This window comes from Nanorana parkeri, unplaced genomic scaffold (assembly GCF_000935625.1).
Source record: "Nanorana parkeri isolate BGI_ZX_2015 unplaced genomic scaffold, ASM93562v1 scaffold2399, whole genome shotgun sequence".
In the NCBI taxonomy this organism is placed as follows: domain Eukaryota; kingdom Metazoa; phylum Chordata; class Amphibia; order Anura; family Dicroglossidae; genus Nanorana; species Nanorana parkeri.
Window position 1 is genome coordinate 118972 of NW_017308667.1, and position 24198 is coordinate 143169.

Sequence of the window (24198 nt, forward strand, 5' to 3'; positions counted from 1 at the left end):
CGGTGTTCACATAAAAGGGCGGGCTTAGGAAAAACAGCTACTACTAGAAGGGGTGGGCGGGCTTATACAAAGGAAGGCGGGGTATGAGTGAATAGAGGGCGGAGCTAAGACTGGTATTCAAATAGCAGCAGACCACGTGTTCTTGAGTCTCTGCCTCTGAGAGAGGATGCTTGGTGTCAGTGGATGGGCGAGGTGTGGTCTATGAGCGGGTCTGCACGGTGATGTGATAAGGGGGATGCTGAGGGTTGTGTCCTTAGACTGCCAGAGCTTGGGGCTGAAGAGGACACAGGGACCGGTCTAGCAGGCCAGGGGGGCGGTGGCAGCGGAACAAAGATCAGGTAAGTACATCTGAACACTGATTCCTTCCTTCAGCTAATACTAAATGTAAGAAAGGTATTAAAAGTATCTGAAAGGGCAATTCCACTTTCTCACCCTCCTGCTGGTCATACCTTTAAGTGGTAGGGCCAGCCAGTGTATGAGCACCCAACATAATGCAAATTGCAGGTGACCATGCTGACGAATAGGTGCTTTTCATTGGTCAGGTGACTGTACTGAACAATGAGTGCTCGCCCTTTGCGAGTGTTATGCTAGGTGCAAAGTATGGGGTACGGACTGTACGCCGTTCTATCGCTTCTCCAGGACCCCCGTGAGATTTCTGGGGGCGTGTGAAGGGAGTCCACAAACCTTACATACTACTGCGCACGTGCGGGTCTAGAAATGTTAGACGCATTTCCTGGCATATAATGGTAATAAAAACAAAGTAAAATCTCTAAATAATATAACAATAATAAAAAGTAATAACATGTATACTCTATCTGTGTGTGTGTGTGTGTGTGTGTGTGTGTGTGTGTATATATATTGTGCACATGCCATTTTGTGGTGCAGAGGCACATTGAGGTCATGGTGTCCATCCTCAGTGCAGTCCATAGCCGTTGCACCTGTCATACAGTGGTGAAGCAGCCGAGGATATTTACTAGTGGGTCGGTGGCATCTGATTGGGAAGATGAAGGCCTAGTTCCCCATCAGGATTGCTCCCCCGGTGAATGATAGCCAATAGACAGCCTGCTATTGGCTATGGAATCTGCCTCACCCTGCTGTCAATCACTAACCAAGGGGACCTGATAGCTAACTAGTCTCTCAGAGTTCCCCATCAGGCTCCACCCACTGTCGGCATCATTGGTTATTATGCCAGGTTCACACCCGGGCGATTCATGGCCGTGCGGCAATTGTGCACGATACAGCACGGATTGCCGCGCGGTTACGGGAGTCGCCCACCACCAACAATCGCGGTGCCATTATTTGCTAATGGCACCCCAGTCAGGCTGGGCGGAACGTGTGATTTTCCTGCAGCCATTCCGCTTGTGTAACCAAACATGGTCACAGCTACAACAGCCGCGTGTCACAAGAAAAGGTACATGTGCTTGTTTTTTTGTGATGGCCGCTCGGACGTAACCCCATATAAATCAATGGGGCCGCGCGGCAATCTCTGTGTGCAATTGCGCACGAGCGCGTGGTCCCGGACTCGCGTCCCGGATTGCACAGGTCTACACCGGCCTTCAGGAGGCTGTCGGCTATGCCGGGTGCTCTGTGCAGAGGGCGGCCGCAAAGCAGAAAAATCTTCCCTTACAGCATGCCGTCCCCTGCACTCTACACCCAACTTCCGGACACTGAGGAGAGGAAGAGATTCAAGCACTACAGCGCTCTAGTTGCATCACCCGCCCCTCCTCACTATCCTCCAATCAGAAAACTTCTTGTATTTCTTTAGAGTACAAGACATTCTGTATTCAGAACTAAGAAATGTATATCTGTAACTGGAAAACGCATATATACCAAAAAAATATACACCCGCTGGCCACTTTATTAGGTACACCTTTCTAGTACCGGGTTGGACACCCTTTTGCCTTCAGAACTGGCTTCATTCTTCGTGGCATGGATTAAACAAGGTGCTGGGAACATTCCTCAGAGAGTTTGGTCCATGTTGACCTGACAACGTAATGCAATGGGTGCAGATTGGACGGCTGCACATCTATTATGCGAATCTCCCGTTCCACCACATAGGTGCTCTATTGGATGGAGATCTGGTGACTGTGGAGGCCATTGGAGTGCAGTGACCTCATTATCATGTTCAAGAAACAAGTCTGAGGTGATTTTAGCTTTGTGACATGGCTCATTATCCTGCTGTAAGTAGCCATCAGAAGATGGGACCACTGAGGTCATAAGGAGATGGACGAGGTCAGCAACAATACTCAGGTTGGCTGTGGCATTTAAAGAATGCTCAGTTTCTGACCCGACCATCTGAATGTCGCAGCTGAAATGGAGACTCATCAGACCAGGCAACGTTTTTCCAAACTTCTATTGTCCAATCTTGGTGAGCCTGTGCGAATTGTAGCCTCCGATTCCTGTTCTTAGCTGACAGGAGTGGCACCCGGGGTGGTCTTCTGCTGTTGTAGCCCATCTGATTCAAGGTTGGACGTGTTGTGCGTTCAGAGACGGTATTCTGCAGACCTCGGATGTAACGAGGGGTTATTTGCGTTACTGTTGCCTTTCTATCATCTCCAACCAGTCTGCCCATTCTCCTCTGACCTCCACAAGGCATTTTCGTCCACACAACTGCCACTCACTCAATATTTTCTCTTTTTCGGACCATTCTCTGTAAACCCGAAAGATGGTTGTGGGTGAAAATCCCAGAAATACTCAGACCAGCCCGTCTGGCACCAACAACCACGCCACGTTCAAAGTCCCTTAAATCCCCTTTTCTTCCCCATTCTGATGCTCAGTTTGAATGTCAACAGATTGTCTTGACCACGTCTACCTAAATGCATTGAGTTGCTGACATGTGATTGGCTAAATATAAGTTGTGGTTAAGTATTTGTTTTTATTCTAATCTACTTAAAAATGTCAAATGTTTAAAATACTTAAGAAGCTTTATTGCATAAAGCTACAATATTTTTTAAATTAAATCCAACAAATATTTTTTTAGTGTATAACTTTAATAGGTTTAAAATGATAACAATTGAATAATGTCCCCTACCGAAGGCAAGCTCCTATCCCGTGCAGTTCAGGGGTAGTCCCACTAGCTCTTCTTTAAGGAACAATAAGTAAAACTATCTTGCTTTGGGTTTTTATGTCCTCCCATAAGGCTTAACTGGTGAAGCCTCCACCGTCCTAATCAGTGGCATATCCAGGGTATGCTACATGCCCTGGGCGCCACTCAGTGGGTCAGCGAAGGTTCACCAACCCATGGAGAGAGCTTTTTTTTCTACCCCCACCACCAAGCGGGGAAATGTGTATGGTCCATACACATCTCCCCGCTGGGCAGCTGGCAACATAGGATGCTCTGGCAGATGTTCTGGCGAGCTCCTGACAACATATAATGTTACTGGTGGCCAGGAGCAGGGCGGGACACCATAGGAGCATTTCTTTGCAGATATGACTCTGCTCTTACTGCAAAACAATTTTCAGTTTAATTTCTCCCTCATTGTTCCCAGAATGGCGTCTGCTGCTCTAGAAGAGGAGCTGAGCTGCTCCATCTGCCTGAACCTTTATACGGAGCCGGTGTTCCTGTGGTGTGGACACAACTTCTGCCAGGACTGCATTGTGACTGCTCTGGATACACAGGAGGGGTCTGGAGTTTATACCTGTCCGGAGTGCAGAGAGGAGTCTGTGGAACGTCCTACCCTGGTGAAGAACAGGAAGCTGAGTAATATCATGGAAAATTTTAGATCTACACAACCAAAAGAGGAGAAAAGTGAGATCTTCTGTACGTATTGTGTGGATTCTCCAGCAGCAGCCATTAAGACTTGTGTGCACTGTGAGACCTCTATGTGTGATAACCCCCTGACAGCCCACAACAAGACAGTGGACCATGTGTTGATGGAACCCACCACATCCTTCAGTAGTAAAAAATGTTCCATCCACAAGAAGCTTCTGGAGTATTACTGCTCCGAGGACGCTGTCTGCCTATGTGTGTCCTGCTGTCTGGTGGGGAAACATAAAGGGCATGAAGTGGAACTTCTGGAAGAGGCTTTTAAGAAGAAGAAGGAGAAGCTGAAAGGTGTCCTAGAAAAACTAACTATGAAGAGAGAGGCAACTGAGCAGAACATTCAAGATCTACAGGACCACAAGAGGGAAGTCCAAACAAAAGAAGGTGATGAGAAGAAGAGAGTCAGCGCCCTGTTTGAGGATTTCAGGAGACAGCTGGAGGTCCAGGAACAGAGAGTCCTGAGTGAGATCTCCAGGCAGGAAGAGGAAGTCTCACTGTCAGTCATTGATCTTACCAAACAGTTGGAGACGCAGAAGGATGAGTTGTCCCAGAAAATTTGTGACATTGAGAAGATATGTAACATGACCGACCCAATAACTGTCCTACAAGATGAGGAATCGTATACTGAGGAAGTCCTACAAGATCAGGTCTCAGATTCTGATGAAGTCCTACAAGATCCGGGATCACACACAGGTGGCCGGAATGTGGAGGGATCTTCTGTGCGTGATCTGGATGATTTCATGATCTCACTTGTGTTGCACAGATCTATAACGGCTCTTATCACTAACATGCAATTAAAAAGCAACTTCTGTATCCAGGATTCACCGGATCTGCTACTGGATGAAAAGACTGCCCATATATCTGTGACTTTATCTGATGACCTGAGAACAGCGTCCTACTCTGAAATATATCAGGAAAGACCAGAATTACCAGAGAGATTTGCAGAATACTATCAGGGGATGAGTATGGAGAGCTTTTCCAATGGGAGACATTACTGGGAAGTAGAGGTCAGTGACTGTGGGGACTGGGATGTGGGTGTTTGCTATCCCAGTATAGAGAGAGAAGGAGATGAGTCTGGTATTGGGCGTAATAACAAGTCCTGGAGTTTCTGTATATATGATAACAGTTATAAAGCTATGCATGACTGTCAATCACAGAAGGTAAACGTTGAGTCTTCTGTGCAGAGATTGGGAGTATATCTGGATTATGAAGCTGGCCGTCTGTCCTACTACCAGCTATGTGACCCCATCAAACACCTCCACACCTTCACCGCCACCTTCACTGAGCCCCTCCATGCTGCTTTGTATGTATGGGAGGGAGGCTGGGTAAAGCTGGCATCTCCCTTATTGTCTGTAAAACCATAATTTACAATTTATTTCTAGTTTTCTGCATTTTGTGTGATCACTACAATAAGGAGGGTGGAATAATCCTGGAAATAGTAACAGCTGAGACAACTAAAACACCACTGAACGTAGAAGATAAACCGATATTACCAGAAAGAGTTCCTGACAACATTCCCAACGATATGTGATCCCCTTCTATTATCTCTTATCATTCCTTAAATCTTTCTGTGATCAGAGAGAGGGACACCTTTTAGGACATAGTATGTAGGAGAAGGACGCACCCCCTCTATACAGGCTAGGAAATAATTATATGCCGAAAATTATTCTTTTTTTTTCCACAATTACCTTTTTCCTTTACACGGCATTTTCAGAATCAGAACTTCCGTCATTTAGAGGTGATATACAATCTGTAGTGCAGTATAAACACTTGTGTTAGCCAAATCGCACATTTCCCCAGACAACTATCGTATTTACCATCAATTCAGTCCTGGTCCCACCCACAGTCTATCCCAGTAATAGGGAGGTCCCAACAGACCCGTATTAATGGATTGGCCTACCCAAATTCCTACTCTAATTATGTGGGGACCGCCCACTTTCAGGCTCCGATCACTCCAGTGAATGCCTTATTGGGTGATTGGTCATGAGCAGTCATTTCAAAAATGGTGACATTTGGGACATGGCCCAGGACACACCACCATCAGAGCTGAGGTGCAAGATGCGGGACTGTCCTGGGACAACTGGCATCTATGGTCTATAAGAGGGGAAAAATTAGCTGGAAGGAGGGATTCGGTTCAGAAGTAGGGACGATCCCTCCAAATCGGGGACTGTTGGAAGCTAAGTCGTCTTCCATTTCCCACTTTTTACTTTTATCTCTCTTTCATTGGTAAACACAGCCGCTAATAACTGCAATGTGTCACTATAGCGAACACCGACCTATTATTGGGTTCCTTTATAAACATTTGCATGGCGGTAGTGCCCCCAGATGGCGCTGACAAGTATAGGACTTTCCCACGCTCGTTAGCGCCACCTAGGTGAATATTTTATATATCTTCTCACTGATATGTCCGAACTTGTTACAGAATCTTTATAATGTTACAATGTATACGGAGCGTACTTGTACTATTACTGCAGTGAGATCCTCATGTATATCCGATGTATACTGATTTGTCTTGTGATACTAATAAAGATATAAAAACAGAATTCAGCTTTTCAAAATGCAATAAACAATGTTAACGTTTCAAAGCTTGTGTTGGAATTTTGTGATTTTATGGTTTGGGGGAGAAAATTCAAAAAAATCTTGGATCACACGTCCACTGCGAGGAGCATTGTGTGTATATCATATGGCAGACTTCAATCAGACAGACCCTGTGTCCGCTATACAGTCCTGGCCAAAAGTTTTGAGAGACACAAATATTAATTTTCACAAAGTTAATTTTGCTTAAACGAGCGCCGAGAGCGGCGCTGCGAGCAGGGGGCGTGGAGCGCCGAGAGCGGGGGCCGTGGACGGAGCGGGGGCCGTGGACGGAGCGCTGGGGACGGAGCGGAGGGCGTGGACCCGTGACAAAGCCGGACGGTGGAGCTGTAACAGGCGCCCCGGCGGCCGCTGCTCGTTCCTATCACAGGAGTTCTAGCAACAGTGCTGTGCTAGAACTCCTGTGTTGGAGGTGACAGGGTCAATAAAGAGTACCTGTCACCTCCAAATGCTATCACACGGGATTATTATTCCCTGTGCGATAGCAATACAGTTAAGTTTTTTTTTTTTTAAATAGTTAAAATGAAAAAGTAAAAAATAATAATTAAAAATTTAACTAAATAAAAAGGTGATTAAGGGAAATTAAACAAACAAATGAAAAATGTTTACAAAGTAAATAAAAATTTAAAAAATGAAAACCAGCCCCGCTGTCACCATCTGCATGCGAACACGCAGTGTTTTCAACTGCAATCGTGTGCAACCGCTCGGGCAGGGCGGTATTGCAGCAGGAAAATGCACAATCTGCCTGGCACAACTGGGGTGTCATTAGAAAATAATGGCACTGCCAGCTAGATCGGCAGTTGTGTGCGATCGGCAGTGGTGTGCGGTCCGTGACTGCACGGTCATCATGCACGAAACCTAGCGGATGGCTGGGTGGTTACGGAATCGCACACCACCGCCGATCGTGCTGTCAGCGCCATTATTTTTTAATGACACCCCAGTCGTGCCAGGCAGAGTGCGCGTTTTCCTGCTGCAATACCGCCGCGGGCGATCACGGTTGAAAACACTGCGCGGTGCATGTCGGGAAAATAGGTACATCTACCTTTTTTTCAGCGATTGCCACGCAGATGTAACCCCCATACATGCGGATGCAACCGCACACGATCGCACACCCTGGGAATCCCCAAGTCTGCACCAACCCTAAAGGGTAAATTCACTTTCCCAAGTAATTTGGGGAAATGGAATTACCCGCACAAATCTCCCTCCCACTATACTTACCTTTCGGCAAACGGTCCTTCCCGTCCACCAGTACGGATGTACTATCTGTACCTGTTCCATGTATTCTGAATTCCGCTCGCAAATTGCAAGCACTCGTTTGTCAACGCGGTCACCTGACGGCACTGACCAATGAGAAGCGCTTCTTAGCACTACTAAATACGGTTTTGGTTAAAATAATTTTTTTGTATCAGGACAAGTAGATTGTCATGAGGGACAAGTAGATTCGGCCCCCGCTTTAGTCCTTGGACAAGTAGTTTTTTCTAAAATTTCCACACCCCTGTGATGGCAATTTGCATATACTCCAGAATGTTATGAAGAGTGATCAGATCAAAGTCCCTCTTTGCCATGGAAATGTGCTAGCTTCCGATACAGGGCATTTTCACAAGTACTTGTACATGTGAAAATGCCCCGGTACCTAACGCCAATGCTTGCGCATCAGTGTTGATTTCGTATTGCCCGACGCCCGGGACATATAGTGCCGGGCAGACGAGAACAGAGGGCGTGGAGCGGTGACGGCGGGAGGCGTGGAGCGGCGGGAGGCGTGGAGCGGTGACGGCGGGAGGCGTGGAGCGGCGGGACCATTAGAAAATAATGGCACTGCCAGCGAAATCGGCGGTGGTGTGCAATCCGTGACCGCCCGTTCATCGTGCACGAAACCAAGCAGATGGCTGGGCGGTCACGGAATCGCACACCACCGCCGATTTCGCTGGCAGTGCCATTATTTTCTAATGGAGCTGTGATTGGCTCTGTCACCTTTCTAATGGCACTCCATTCGCGCCAGGCAGATTGCGCTGTCTCCCGCTGCAATACCGCCTGGGCGGTCCCACACGATCGCGGTTGAAAACATGAATAGTTTCAATGTTTTATTGTTCTAAAACAGTCTTTAATTAAAGTTCTTCATAATCATAAACAAATTGGCCTAAAATCGTTAGTCTATTGTTTTTTTTTTTTTAAATGTCACCTGCCCCTTTAAGAAAAAGTATCGGTAATTGGTATCGGCAAGTACATGAGGGGAAGTACTTGTACTTGGTCTTAAAAAAGGGGTATCAGGACATCCCTAATCTGCAGATTTTCTCTGGTCAGATGGAAAAGGTGCAACAGATTCCTCCATCTACACTTAACTGTGTGGATGGAGTAATCTCCACCTGGGCCAATCTGTTGCACTTTTTCCATCTGACCACTGAAAATCTGCAGATAATTGTAAGGTGTATGGGCACCTTAACACAGGTGTCAGTGCTGATGAGGACAAGGTTGGAGACCACTCTGTCATGCTGATTGAGTTAAGATGGCCATACACCTGCCGATTATCGTACGATAATCATGGGTCATCCCGCGATTGTACGATAATCGGCAGGTGTATGGAAGGCGTGCGACCGCTTCTACTGTACGGTCGCATGTCTTTTGTCTTCCGAGCACGCTTGAAAACCCGCCGAATAACGTCAGATTTTCGGCGGGTCAGTGGCATGCCCGGAAGACAAATGCCGAACGGGCCAGTGTGCGCAAGCGCGCACTGCCCGCTCAGCATTGGAATCATCGGAAGCCCTCCCCTCAGCGGGTAAGGCTTGCGATGATCGCAAGTACGATCTGCCTGTCCAAGATGGGCAGGTCATACGAGATTTTAATGACCCTACAACCATCGCACAGCCAAAGTCGTGCAATGGTTGTAAGGTGTATGGCCAGCTTAGGAATAACAGACTGGAAGCTTTACAAGGAGGGTGGTGCTTGAAATCATTGTTCTAACTCTGATGGTCACCTGCAAGGAACACGTGCAGTCGTCATTGCGTAGCACAAAAAGGGATTCACAGGCCAGGATATGGCTGCTAATAAGATTGCACCTAAAACAACATTTATCGGATCACCAAGAACTTCAAGGAGAGAGGTTCAATTGTTGTGAAGAAGGCTTCGGGGCGCCCAAGAAAGTCCGGCAAGGGACCGTCTCCTAAAGTTGATTCAGCTGCGGGATCGGGGCGCCCAAGAAAGTCCGGCAAAGGACCGTCTCCTAAAGTTGATTCAGCTGCGGGACCGGGACACCACCAGTGCAGAGCTTGCTCAGGAATGGCAGCAGGCGGGTGTGAGTACATCTGCACGCAGTGAGGTGAAGACTTTTGGAGGATGGCGCGGTGTCAGGAAGGGCAGCAAAGAAGCCGCTTCTCTCCAGGAAAAACATCCGGGACAGACTGATATTCTGCAGAAGGTACAGGGACTGGACTGATGATGACTGGGGGAAGTCATTGGGGGTGATTTACTAACCTAAACACACGCACGCACCAGGTGCGTGTGATTTTCACACAGCAAAACTTATTTATCAACCAAAAAGTCTCTAAAAGCATATTTCCACTAATGCCATATATGGAAAAATCATGCACATGATGCATATATAATGCTGCTTCACAGTTTAGACAAAAATGGTTAGCTCATGCATTTACATTCCTGCATTCATCAACGCAAGCAACACAACATAGAGCTAATTTACACAACATCACCTTGCAATTCATGCAGGGCTTTGCACAACACACCTGCTGGGTGTGTACACACTATAAAGGTGTCTAGATTCCACCCATAGATCATGCTGGGAGAGAACACACTACAGAGGTGTATACATGTGCGTGGCATGTTTATAAGGTTAGTAAATCAACCCCCATTGTCTCTGATGAATCCCCTTTCCCATTGTTTGGGGCATCCGGAAAATACCGTGTCCGGAGAAGAAAAGGTGAGCAAATAGAGAATGGAACAAAAACATCCTCCAAGAGCAACTTCTCCCAAGCATTCAAGAACAGTTTGGTGCCTTTTCCAGCATGATGGAGCGCCTTGCCATAAAGCAAAAGTGATAGCCAAGTGGCTCGGGGAACAAAACATTGAAATTTTGGGTCCATGGCCAGGAAACTCCCCAGACCTTAATCCCATTGACTTGTGGTCAATCCTTAAGAGGCGAGGGAACAAAAAAAAACCCAGTTTCAAAAACACAAGGTATCACAACGCACGGCAATGCGTCACAAAGCTTTGCCATGCGCTGCCACAGTTAAATGAATGTTTTTTTACAAAAGAAAAAAAATCATGCACTGCAATGCGTTCTAACAATGCACTGCAGCGCATGTGCCTGGCGTACACCACAATATGGTGTACGCCATACTGACCGTACTATGTGAAGGAATAGCTCTCCTCTTCCCACGGCTGATACTTTCAGGAAGTGAACAATACCTCTTATCTCTGTGAAGGTTTCTCATTCATCCAGCTCATGGTATCTCTGTAAATAATACATCAAGGGAACTGGACTTGCTGTGTTTGTTCTTGAAGACGTTTCGCCGGTCATCCGACCAGCTTTCTCAGTTGTGGTCAGAGTTACTTAGGCTTCCGAAGTCTTCATGACCCCTACTGATACCAACCTGATGTGTGCCATGATTTTATGGTCAGCGTGCCAAATAAGGGGGCACGCTCTAGTGAAATGATAGAACCTGAAGAAGGGTGGGAGGGTCAAGCGCGACCTCGCCGTGACGTGCCTAGGAGCTCCCTGTCCCCCTTCTTAAGGGGAGGAGAGCCGCCGCAACTCCTCCCACAAACACGGCCAAGTTACCTTGGCCTATTACTTGTCATTCTGAATTGAGAAAGCTAGTTGGATGACCAGCCTCCGCCAGGCTGCTGCACGTATCAAGAGTCTGATTGTTCTGTGTCCTCATGTGGGATAAGTGGTCTCTGATATGATCTCATAGTCTCCTAGTTGTTCTGCCGACGTATTGTTTCTTATATTCCATACAAGAACACACTGCCTGACCAACACGGGGACACGGAGCTTGGCCAGGGGGTCTCGTGTTCATCTTTTATTACCTTTTTACTGTTTATATATTAGAAGAATGTTTGGGGGGTTCTTCTTACTGGCTGTGGCAATATGTTTTTCTATAGTTGTGATGCAGGTGTATTGCCGGCTGTGGTTGGCTGGCTCGGACATATGAGGTAATTACCCCGAAGATCTTTCACCTGTGAAGCATAGAAATTACGGGTGCACCGATTATTATTATTATTATTATTTAGTATTTATAAAGCGCCAACAGTTTGCGAAGTGCTTTACAATGTAAGGAAGACATTACAATTACAATACAATTCAAGACAGGATGGTAAGGAGGACACCGATACAGAGTACCGATACCCGAAGTCCCATTAAGTTATTAGCCGGGAAGCTGGGCGGCGTGTAATGACCACCATGTGACGAGGAAGCATGTAGCCGACTCCTGGGCCAAACAGGAAGCCGGACGGCGGGTAATGACCCACCTCCTGATTGGCCGGGAAGCCGGCTTGATGCTAATTGGCCTAGAAGCCAACTTCACAGCCAATTAGCATGGAGCCAGCGAAACCGCATGTAGCCAGCTTCCTGGCCAAACAGGAAGCCAGGCTGCTGTTAATTACCCACCTCCTGATTGGCCAGGAAGCTGACTCCATCCTAGTTGGCTGGGATGCCGGCTTCCCGGCCAATCAGCATGGAGCCAGCCAAACTGCATGGAGACAGCTGTCCGGCCAATCAAGAAGGCGGGCGGCAGGTAATGACCCGCCGTTTGGCTTCCTGATTGCCTCCATGCTAGTATCGGTACCAGCGAGTACCCGATTCCCACTTTTATGCTGCTGCATTGCTGAATGGCACCCCAACGCACCTTCCAAATGCACCAGCATTGCTACACCCGGTCATGCACTATCATGCATTGTGGAGCGCTGCATTGCTAAAACTGATGCATTCTTTTTATATTTTAATTGGTTTATTAGGCATTCCATTCAAATGAAGGGAGTTAATGCAGCGCACAGATGTAAACAGGGCATTTAAAGGACAAGTGCACTTTGAAACAAAGTGCATTTATCCGTTTTTCCCCCTTCCATACCAGACTTAAACAATCCCACCCTCCCCCTCTGTAGATCCGTGCTTACTGAGATCTGATGGGCACCGTTCCGCTATTGTTTCCATCCAGAGCCATGATGCTCCCCCTGCTGGCCGCACCTGCACATTACAGCCCCATAGACTTCTACAGGGCCGTCTCCGGGTTCAGAGCTGTCGAGAAGCTGATGAAACATGTTATTGATCGGTATCTTACTGTGCGGGAGGTATTGGGGTGTCTTGTTGTACAATCCCGTGAGAAATATATAAGAACGGAAATTTTTGGACCTGGAGTTTGGCTCGGCTCTAACTTTAGCCCGTGACATACAAGCAATTATAACTATAGCAGACACAGGGTCTGTACGATTGAAGGATGCCATATGATATACACACAATGCTCCTCGCAGTGGCCGTGTGATCTAAGCTTTTTTTATCTCCCCCAAACCATAAATCACAAAAATCCAACACAAGCTTTGAAACTTTAACATTGTTTATTGCATTTTGAAAAGCTGATTTCTGTTTTAATATCTTTATTGGTATCATAAGACAAATCAGTATACATCCGATATACATGAGGACCTCACTGCAGTAATAGTACAAGTACGCTCCGTATACATTGTAACATTATAAAGATTGGAAGAAATGGAAGATGTAGCTCCCAACGGTCCCTGATCTGGAGGGACCATCCCTCCTTAAGAACCAAATCCGTCTGTCTCACTTTCCAGCTAATTTACTCCTCTTTTGAGTCTGATGTATAGACTGTAGATGCCAACTGTGAACCAGTGTGCTGCGCTTGGTATTGTGATACGTGCTATATTTATACCACAAACGAAACCAATATAAGTGATCAAATCCTACTTGCAACTAAATGCAATCCAAAGGTGCATAAGATGCCAACTGTCCCAGATTTGCCAGGATGGTCCCACATATTGGACCTCAGTCTTGAACATGTTGTGTCCTGAGCCATGTCCCAGGATCATCATTTTTCATGTTACTGCTCATGCCCAATACCCTAATAAGGCCTTCAAACCCCACATTATGTGGGGACTGCCCACTTGCAGCCCCTGATCACCTGCAAGTGGGCGGTCCCCACAGAATTAGAGGAGGGATTCGCATAGGCCAATCCATTTAATACAAGGGGTCTGGTTGTGACCTCCCTATTCCCGGGGTGCACTGTGGGCAGGACCGGGACTGAATGATGGTAAGTATGATAGAAGTCTGTAACAATGTACAATTTTTTATTTTTCAAAAGAAAAGTACAGTGGTACAGTACGTGAATGCACGAGCACAATATCTGATATCATGGATCATGAAATATACAGAGTCTTACATCATGTGCATTGTCTTATATGGCTTCAGATCATTTGTTGAAAAAAAACAAAAACGTTTCGAAAATCAAACAACATGAAATAAAAAATAATGCTACGTATTCCATAGTGTGGTCTCGGAGGGGATCGTAGTAACGAGATAGAAGAGGAGGGAGGAGAGGATGTGCGATTCTACGCAAGTTCTGCGGCCGCTCATCCTCTCACCCCAACTCAACCTAGGCATAGAGACATTAGTGCAATTATCAGGGCTCATATACTTGCAAGTGAGTAAAGTAGAATAGAGCTGATGCTACCAATAAAGCCAGTGTGCTTCCTCATTTTTAAAATGCTAGTAGACAATGTACAATTTGACTATGAAAAGTGTTTATACTGAACTATAGATTTTATACAACCTCTAAATGACGACATTTCTGTGTAAAGTAAAAAGTAGTGGTGAAAAAACATTATCATTTTCGGGATATAATAATTTCCTGGCCTGTATAGACGGGGCGTGTCAGTGGTGTGTCCTTCTCCTACATACTTTGTCCTAGAAGGTAAACCAAACAGTAAGTCACCAGCACTCCAATGGTTCTCCAGGCTAAGTTCTTTTTATTCCATGTGTAACGTTACATCATCAAGTGGTGATGCAACGTTACACATGGAATAAAAAGAACTTAGCCTGGAGAACCTTCGGAGTGCTGGTGACTTACTGTTTTGTTTATCTTATCCAGCGGCGCCATCCGCTGTCATTACAGCACTCCCCTATTGGAAGTTGGGGCATTCTCGGTCAGGAGTGCAGTGGGATTCCCTACATGATTGTTCTAGAAGGTGTCCCTCTGATCACAGAAAGATTTAAGCAATGATAAGAGATAATAGAAGGGGATCACACATCGTTAGGAGTGTTGTCATGAAATCTTTCTGGTCCTTTAGTTGTCCCAGCTGTTACTATTTTTATTTTTTGTATTGATGACACAACATGCAAAAACAAAATAATAATATATTGTGAATTACGGTTTTATAGAAAATACCAGAGATGCCAGCTTTACCCAGCATGCTTTTCCTATATAGAAAGCAGCATGGAGGGGCTCGGTGAAGGTGGCGGTGAAGGTGTGGAGATGTCTGATGGGGTCACATAGCTGGTAGTAGGACAGACGGCCGGCTTCATAATCCAAATATAATCCCAATCTCTGCACAGAAGACTCAACGTTTACCTCCTGTGATTGAGAATCATGCATAACATTATAACTGTTTTCATATATACAGAAACTCCAGGACTTGTTATTATACCCAATACAAGACTCCTCTCCTTTTCTCTCTATACTGGGATAGCAAACACCTACATCCCAGTCCCCACAGTCACTGACCTCTACTTCCCAGTAATGTCTGCCATGGGAAAAGCTCTCCATACTCATCACCTGAAAGACTTGTGTAAATCTCTCTGGTAATTTTGGTCTTTTCTTATATATTTCAGAGTAGGACGCTGTTCTCAGGTCATAGGATAAAGTCACAGATCCATGGGCAGTCTTTTCATCCAGTAGCAGATCCGGTGAATCCTGGATACAGAAGTTGCTTTTTAATTGCATGTTAGTGATAAGAGCCGTTATAGATCTGTGCAACACAAGTGAGATCATGAAATCATCCAGATCACGAACAGAAGATCCCTCCACATTCCGGTCACCTGTGTCTGATCCCGGATCTTGTAGGACTTCATCAGTATCCGATTCCTCATCTTGTAGGACTTCATCAGTATCTGATTCCTCATCTTGTAGGACAGTTATTGGGTCGGTCATATTTTTTATCTTCTCGATGTGACACATTTTCTTGGACAGCTTGTCCTCATGTATCTTCAACTGTTTGGTAAGATCAATGACTGACAGTGAGACCTCCTCTACCTGCCTGGAGATCTCACTCAGGACTTTCTGTTGCTGGACTTCCATCTGTCTCCCGAAATCCTCAAACAGGGCGGTGACTCTCTTCTTCTCATCACCTTCTTTTTTATGGACTTTCCTCTTGTGGTCCTGTAGATTTTGAATTCTCTGCTCAGTTGCTTTTCTCTTCATAGTCAGTTTTCCTAGAACACCTCTCAGTTTCTCCTTCTTCTTCTCAAAAGCGTCTTCTAGAAGTTCCACTTCATGCCCTTTATGTTTCCCCACCAGACAGCAGGACACACATAGGCAGACGGCGTCCTCGGAGCAGTAATACTCCAGAAGCTTCTTGTGGATGGAACATTTTTTACTTCTGAAGGATGTGGTGGGTTCCATCAACACATGGTCCACTGTCTTGTTGTGGGCTGTCAGGTGCTTATCACACATAGAGGTCTCACACTGCACACAAGTCTTAATGGCTGCTGCTGGAGAATCCACACAATACGTACAGAAGATCTCACTTTTCTCCTCTGTTGGTTGTGCAGATCTGAAGTTTTCGACAATGTTACACAACTTCCTGTTCTTCTCCATTGTAGGACGTTCCACAGACTCCTCTCTGCACTCCGGACAGGTATAAACTCCAGACCCCTCCTGTGTATCCAGAGCAGTCACAATGCAGTCCCGGCAGAAGTTGTGTCCACACCTCAGGGACACCGGCTCCGTATAAAGGTTCAGGCAGATGGAGCAGCTCAGCTCATCTCCTAGAGCAGCAGACGCCATTCTGGGAACAATGAAGAAGAAACAAAATTCAAAATCAATTTCCATAAAGACGGTGGAGGCTATTAAGAGTGAATCCTTACAGAGGCAGGAAAGACCCAGAGCAAGCTATTATTAAGGATGAACTCCAGGAAAATCAAAAACTTACCCTCAGTGCAAGGGTTAAGTGTTTTTTTTCCCTAGGAGACACTATTAAAGCTTTTTACACTCTAACAAACGAATTGTTTGTTTTATTAAAAATATTATTGCAGCATTTTGCATTCCGCTTTTTAGGTATTTTCAATATGGCATTTTAAAGTAAATTAGAATTTTAAAAAATACTTAAACACAACTTATAATTCTGTCTATATTCAACAAGTATTACTTTAAAAATCAATTAACAGCAACTAAACCCAACAATATATTTTAAGGTATTCTAACTTAACAATCTGCCCTGCTGAGATCCTCCATCTGCCCCTGCTTTATTGGAATGCTATGGAGACCCCTCCTCTCTTGCACTAGATTAGTATTATTAGCATCATGTGTATAGAAGAACTTGTGGCCATGGATATGGGGTCTTATGATCGTTTGTATTCCATTTGGGCGTTGTGAGTGCAGTATTCTTTCTCTGCCTCCCTATCTCAGCACCTGGATGTTTCAGTATCTGATGCAACTCCCGATATCTGTTCCTAACTTACCTTTGATGTTTCTTCATGATTTTTATACCCTCATTGCACCATTTTGTTGTCAGATCTACAGTCATCTCTTTCCTTATCTTTCTCTCATTTTCTTCTTTTCTTTATATCTTGCCTTCCTCTCCTTCTCTTCTTCATACAGCATTTCCCTTGTTTGTATATTTACTTCTACCAGACCTTAAACTATATAATTATATATGTGATTTCTTATGTCATTCTTTGAGCTTCCTACTTATAGCCTTGGTGTCTTGTAGTAATGTTCCTACTTTACTTGATATTTTATCATTTAATACTTCTGTGATTTATGACACATGACACAATTTATATGTCCTATGTTCAGTTATGTCTCTCAAAACCTTTCGCCATTTTGGTCTGTTTACATTATTGTTTCATTGTATTTTTGATCTACTTAAATAAATCTTGATTCAACCATAAAGCCAGAGCAGCCTTTGCTGAGCAAGAAATGCAGATAAAAAAAGGCAAGGCATGATTAGAGGCTGAGAAGGTGCAGCAAGAGGTATCTATAGAAAAGTAGAAAGCCCTTCTAGAAGCAGACCTAGAGAGAAAGAAGCCGCATCCACGCCACCATAGCCGTAGCAGTGGTACCCTGCTAGTAAACAGAGCAGATGCAGCAATGTATTTGGCCCAGATGCTGAACCCCAAGATCCTCTACAACAAACTTTAGATTGTGCTTCAGATCAACAACATTCCAAGCCAAGTAGAAACAAAGGCAATGTAGAGGAAACAAACCAAAGAGGTCACACGGCACTATCACAAGTCAGCGACAACTCTCAATTAAGCAAACAATAGAACTACAAGCACAGTCAGGGCCTGATTCCCCACAAGGCCACCGAGGCCTGGCGGCAGGGTGTAGAGGGGTGGCAGCGTGTGTGGAATCCCCGACGCCCGGGACATGCAGTTCCGGGTGCCGGGCGGTAAGTTGCTTTCTACATTTAGCCCTGCTTTGGGAAAGCAGAGCTAAATGTAGTGTAAGGAAGCCGGTGCTTGTTCGTTCGTTCCCACCCGCCCCTCCCCCCTGCACTTACCTCTCTCCTTGCTGGCTCTGTCTTCCGGGCTCCGCCGCTGAGTCTGTCTCCTCACTGGCCGCCGATGCGGTGAACAGAGCGGCAGGGGTAAAAATAAAGGTGATTAAAAAGTATAAAATAATAAGAAAATAATTATTACAAAATAAAAAGAAAATAATCATTAAAAATAAACAATAATAAGATAACAAATTCTAAAAAATAAAAATGCAAATGATAAGATAAATAAACGTTTAAAAAGGTAAAATAAAAAATATAAAAAAGTGATAATAAAAGTTTTAAAAAAATAAACAATAAAAAAATTTAAACTAACCCTGCCGCACCTGCCACCCGGTTGCCATTCTCCATTGAAGTGTGTGTGTGTGTGTGTGGGGGGGGGTTTGCATTGCGGAACCTGGCCTTGGGGCAGCAGGTAGAGTAAATCCGGCCCTGAGCACAGTGACATCTCGTAGGACAGACTTTTAACAGACAAGGTACCAGAGCCTACAAATTACCCTCCAGAATCAGCCTTCGCACAAGAGGCTGGCTTTAACCAGAGGTATGATTACACACAACTTTTCCACCATGGCAATACACTGCCGGCTAATCAAGGTACTTTGCACGGAGCAAGTTAGTCACCAAAAGACTTGAAACATTTAATGATCACCCTGAAAGATACAGAACCTGGCAATTCTCCTTCCAAAATGCTGTCAGAGGCTTAGACCTTTCATGCAGTGAGAAGATAGATCTCCTGATCAAATGGCTAAGCATGCTAGACGATTCAGGACAATATGTGTAAACTACCCAGAGACTGGCCTTACAATGATCTGGGACAGACTTGATGAGTTTTATGGCTCAGCAGAAGCAATAGAAAGTGCACTATTCAAAAGACTTGATAGCTTCCCCAAAATACCCAACAAAGCCTATCAGAAACTAAGGGAACTAAGTGACTTGCGAAAGGTGCTTCAGGTGGCCAAATCCAGAGGGGACTTACAAGGACTTGCATTCCTTGACACAGTCAGAGGTGTCAACCCCACTGTGCAAACATTACCTTATAACTTATAAGAGCAGTGGATCACACGAGCCTCCAGATATAAAAGACAATACAATGTTCCATTTCCCCCTTTCTCTGTTCTTGTGGACTTTGTGCGCCAGCAAGCTAAAACAAGAAATGCTCCTAGCTTTGACTTTACACTGTCATGTGCTGCTCCTACAGGATTTAACCCTTGCAAACCCTCATATGCTCCTACAGGACTAAACCATCGCAAACCTCAAGTAGCAGTATAGAAAACTAATGTTACTCCTTCAGATTCTTTTCAAAGGTCTGCCAGCTCTTGTAATTCATGGACAAAGATCAAAGATCCTGGTAAGCAGAGTCCCTTGCACCAGAAGACATACCCTCTCCTAAAATGGAGAGACTTCAGTGAGAAGTCAATGGAGGACCCGAAACCCTTCCTGAAGGAGAACAACATCTGCTACAAGTGCTGCTCATCGAAAACTCACCTTGCCAAGGACTGTAAGATCAGTGTAAAATGTATAGCATGTGACAGCTCAGAACACAACACAGCTTTACAACCTGGGCCAACCCCATGGACTTTACACCACATTTACAGCACTAGCGTGCATGGCGGGGAGGAAGAATACACTACTACAACTACACCAGAGATCACTTCACAATGTACAGAGGTCTGCAAAGGAGTCATCGGTGGCAGGCCCTGCTCCAAGACCTGTCTAGTCAGAGTCTACCCAGCAGGTCAAAAAGACAAAGCAATTAAGCTTTATGCAATTCTTGATGATCAATGTAACAAGTCTTTAGCCAGCTCAACCTTATGTGAAATGTTCGGCATTAAAGGTCCCCGTGTTCCTTACTCCGGAAAAACTTGTTCAGGAATAGTGGAGACAGCGGGGAGGAGAGCATTTGAGTTGAGTCTATTGACGGACAAACATGCCTGCCCTTACCTTCTCTTATTGAATGCAATCAGATCCCTGATCATAGATCTGAAATACCTATACCAGATGTAGCGGTTCACCACCCACACTTGAAACGCATAGCGCACCTGATACCAGAACTTGATTCTCAGGTGCACATAATCCGACTCTTTGGAAGAGACATCTCACAAAGCGAGAGCTCAGATTAATGGTCCCCCCAATGCTCCCTATGCCCAGAAGCTAGACCTAGGATGGCTCATTATAGGAGATATCTTCCTAGGAGCCATGCACAAACCATCACTGTTAGCAGCATGCTAACAAGTACACTAGAGAATGGACGTCTCTCTTTTCCAGCCATGCCACAATCATTTCCTCATAAAAGAATTGCCATACTCTACTTATTTGCCTTGTTTCTTCATAGGCCCGTCCAAGTGGCAACCTCACATGTGGCAGTGACCAAGACCATTTAGGGTGTACAGTCTTTCAAAGACAAAAGAAGACAATCAAGTGGCGATGTCTATTGAGGGCAAACCCTTTCCTAGAAATAATGGAACAGGGACTAGTCAAAGATGAAACAAACAGCTGGGTCACACCTCTTCCTTTCAGACCACAGAGGTTATGCCTACCTAAAAACAGAGAACAAGTACTGAAACATGTCTTGCTTTGGGTTTTTCCTGCCTCTGGAAGGGTGAATTCGTAAAGCCTGCACCCTGTGCAAACTGATTTTCAGTTCTTTCTTCCTTCCTTGTTCCCAGAATGGCGTCTGCTGCTCTAGGAAATGAGCTGAGCTTCTCCATCTGCCTGAACCTTTATACAATAGCAGGTTATCTATTAGCTATGGAATCCACCCACTGCCAGGGGAGCAGACCCGATGGGGAACTTGGCCCTCAGCTTCCTAAACAGATGCCGACTTCCCACTAGTAAAACTCCTTGGCCGCTTCTTCACTGTAGGACTGGTGCAGCGACTAAGGAAGGTGGTGGGTTACAATGAGGATGGACATCATGACCTCAATGCGCCTCTTCCCCGCTAATGGCATTGCTTGTGCCTAATTCATGTACCTGTTTCCTACAGGTACATGAATTTGGGGCAAGCACCGGCATATGTTGTTCTGATGCATCACGAAAGTCTAAAGAGTGTCATAGACCATCTTTATGAATATAGGTATAGAATTAACAGTTTGCTAAGCCTAAGGTTCTGTATAAATGTTCAGGGAGATGGAGCAGCTCTGCAGATGCCATTGTGCAGGAAGCTGGAAGAAAATGAAACTCCCAGGGCTACAGGAAGTGGGCGGGGATCTCTCACTGTTAATGTAGCCTGGATTTTAACCCTTTTATAGCCATGAGCTGTGCCTCATGGGGTCAGCAAATACCGGGGTAATATTCATAGACCCACCAAAGTTGATGTGTGTGACAGAGGTGTGAGCAGAACAGAACTGTCAGGGACCAGAGCAGCCCTAGGTGGCGCTGGAACCAGGTTCTGCAGTTCCTGCGCTCACCTGCAGGTGTCTCCAGGCAGTCAGGAGCTGTCAGATACCAGAACACCACTGGGTGGTGCTGTAACCTGAAATTCCGGTGCTCTATCTGGTGCTGGTCTGGGAGGGTATTTAGCCCCTTCTCACAGTGAGGCTGGTGCCTCAGTATTGTCGCCATACCTGTGTCCTGTAGCCTGCTGAAAAAAAGGAAACAAACAGAATTTTTTTGCCGGCTTACATGTTTACTCTATTCTGATATCACGTCTTAACCCCCCCAGCGTACAGTAGATATTAATGAGCCCCGGCTTCATGCACACTGACAGCCGCACATCTCTGTATAATCCCGACATCTGTAAGATGGGAGTAAATGCCGGGACATAGTAACTCCTGTGGGCATGTACGGTAGTTGGGTCGTCCCGGCTTATATGGAAGGCAGAAGGCTCTCAGGAGAAAATGGCACCAATGACAAAAGGGACCGTGGACGTCACAATAATAATTTGGGAGGGGAGTGTGCGATAATGTGCAAATATGCTGCACATACAGTATTACGGCAAGAGCTCCTGGGGGGGCCCATACAGTAAAGTTTAGCCCAGATTCACACTCTTATGCTGCCACAACACTGAATGGCACCCAAACATACTGTTTGAACAAAAATTGCATGAAAGCGCACAACTGTAATATGGTCAGGTTTCTCACTTGTTAACTATATAGAAAATGGTGTGCAAAAGCTCTTCAACAACCGGGAGAGGAGCCCCGTGTAACGTGTTTGGCAAAATTATACATAGAAGAGCGCAACCACCTAAAAAATTGTTTAACCAAGGCTTGACAAAGAGGGTCACCCTCGAAACGCGTAGCCGCTAATTGCCAACTGATCTCACTTGAACACATCACCCCGGACTCCCCCCACACAACCGGACTAGACCCCACACAACCCCCCTGAAACCCTGCAGAGCCCACTTGAGATCCCACACATATTAGAGACCCTGCATAGCCCACCTGAGCCCCCGCACAGCCCACCATAAATCCTACACAGCCCACCTGAGACTCTCTAAGGTGGGCTCTGCACGGTCTCAGGTGGGCTGGTTGTATTCCCTTACCCTGCACACATTGGCTCCTCTTACCTGTCAGCCCTGAGCCACCCGCTTCTGGGCCCCGGCCTCCTCCACCTCCGCTGCTTGGCCCGATCTCCTGACCTCCTCTGCCCCATAGTTACCTTGTGGGTCGCTATGGCGATAGTGACCCCACTGATCTTACTAACCGTTTTTTTCTGTGCGGGTGGTACTGGGGTAACTTGTTGAGTTGTAGTTGTCCGTTGTAGTTGTTTTTTGTGTGTGTTTACATTATGTAACTTCCATCCCTAAATCACAAAAATCCCACACAAGCTTTAAAACGTTAACATAATTTATTGTATTTTGAAAAGTTGATTTCTGTTTTTAATATCTTTATAGGAATCATAAGACAAATCAGTATACATCGGATATACATGAGGATCTCACTGTAGTAATAGTACAAGTACGCTCCGTATACATTGTAACGTTATAAAGATTCTGTAACAAGTTCTGATATATCAGCGAGAACATAAAGTAATGATATGAAGGCTGAGCACAGAGGTGACGCTGACAAGTATAGGAAACTACTACACTCATCAGAGCCATCTGGGGCGCTAGGGCCATGAAAACCTTTATAAATGAACCCCATAATAGGTTGGAATTGCCTAGTGTAAAATATTGCAGGTATTGGCGGCCATGTTTACCAATGAAAGTGAGAAACACAAAGTAGGAAATGGAAGACGTAGCTCCCAGCGGTCCCTGATTTAGAGGAATCATCTCTATTTTAAAAACCAAATCCCTCTGTCCCTCTTTCCAGCTCATTTGCCCCTCTTTTGAGTTTGATGTATAGACCACAGATGCCCAACTGACCCAGATTTGCCAGGACAGTCCCACATCTTGGACCTCAGACCTGATGATGATGTGTTCTGGGCCGTGTCATCATTTTTAGAGTTACTGCTCATGCCCAATAAGTCATTCATTAAGGTGATCAGGGGCAGCAAGTGGACAGTCCCCACATAATTAGGAATGGGGGGGGGGAGGGGTGGACTGTGAGCAGGAAGAGGAATGAAATGATGGTTATGCATGAAGGACATCTGAAAAAAACTAACTATTTGACTACCAAAAGTGTTTATACTGCACTAAAGATTTTATATAACCTCTAAATGACGACATTTCTAATTTTTTAAGAAGAACTCCACGTATGTAAAAAGTTAACCCTTGCAGTGGGACGGAATAAAGAGGAAATACCTGTTCACCTCTCTTCACCTCCACTCTGGCTGTGGAATGTCCCTCGTCCTCCTCAAGCCTAATGCAGGTCAATGGACTGCATTAGAAGTGATGATGTCAGCGGGGCTTAGACCACTTGAGCCCCAGGGACCGGTCTAGCAGTCGGAGGGGATCAAGGATCAGGTGAGTATTTCAGCCTCTAGAGAAAATCAAGCGGTTAACTCTTAGAATGCCGGGGTAGCCCCACTGCAAGGGTTCGCTTTTTATATTCCCGGAATTCCTCTTTAAGCAACGATAAGAGATAATAGAAGGGGATGTGATCACATATCGGGAATGTTGTCAGGAACTCTTTCTGGTTATACCAGTTTATCTTCTACGTTCAGTGGTCCTTTAGTTGTCTCAGCTGTTACTATTTCCAGGATTATTCAATTTCTCTTTATTGTTG

General features: G+C 45.5%; 2 protein-coding genes across 2 annotated transcripts; one reads left to right on the forward strand and one right to left on the reverse strand.

Annotated features, from left to right (window-relative positions):
- The first annotated feature begins 3489 nt into the window (after positions 1 to 3489).
- On the forward strand, positions 3490 to 5294 carry LOC108801598 (E3 ubiquitin-protein ligase TRIM39-like). Its single transcript, XM_018573490.1, has 2 exons — positions 3490 to 4840; positions 5146 to 5294. The coding sequence occupies exons 1-2, from the start codon at positions 3490 to 3492 to the stop codon at positions 5292 to 5294; spliced, it is 1500 nt and encodes a 499-aa protein (XP_018428992.1).
- A 9451-nt stretch (positions 5295 to 14745) lies between these two features.
- On the reverse strand, positions 14746 to 16383 carry LOC108801599 (E3 ubiquitin-protein ligase TRIM39-like). Its single transcript, XM_018573491.1, has one exon. It carries the CDS (start codon positions 16381 to 16383, stop codon positions 14746 to 14748), a length of 1638 nt encoding a protein of 545 aa, XP_018428993.1.
- Positions 16384 to 24198: the final 7815 nt, after the last annotated feature.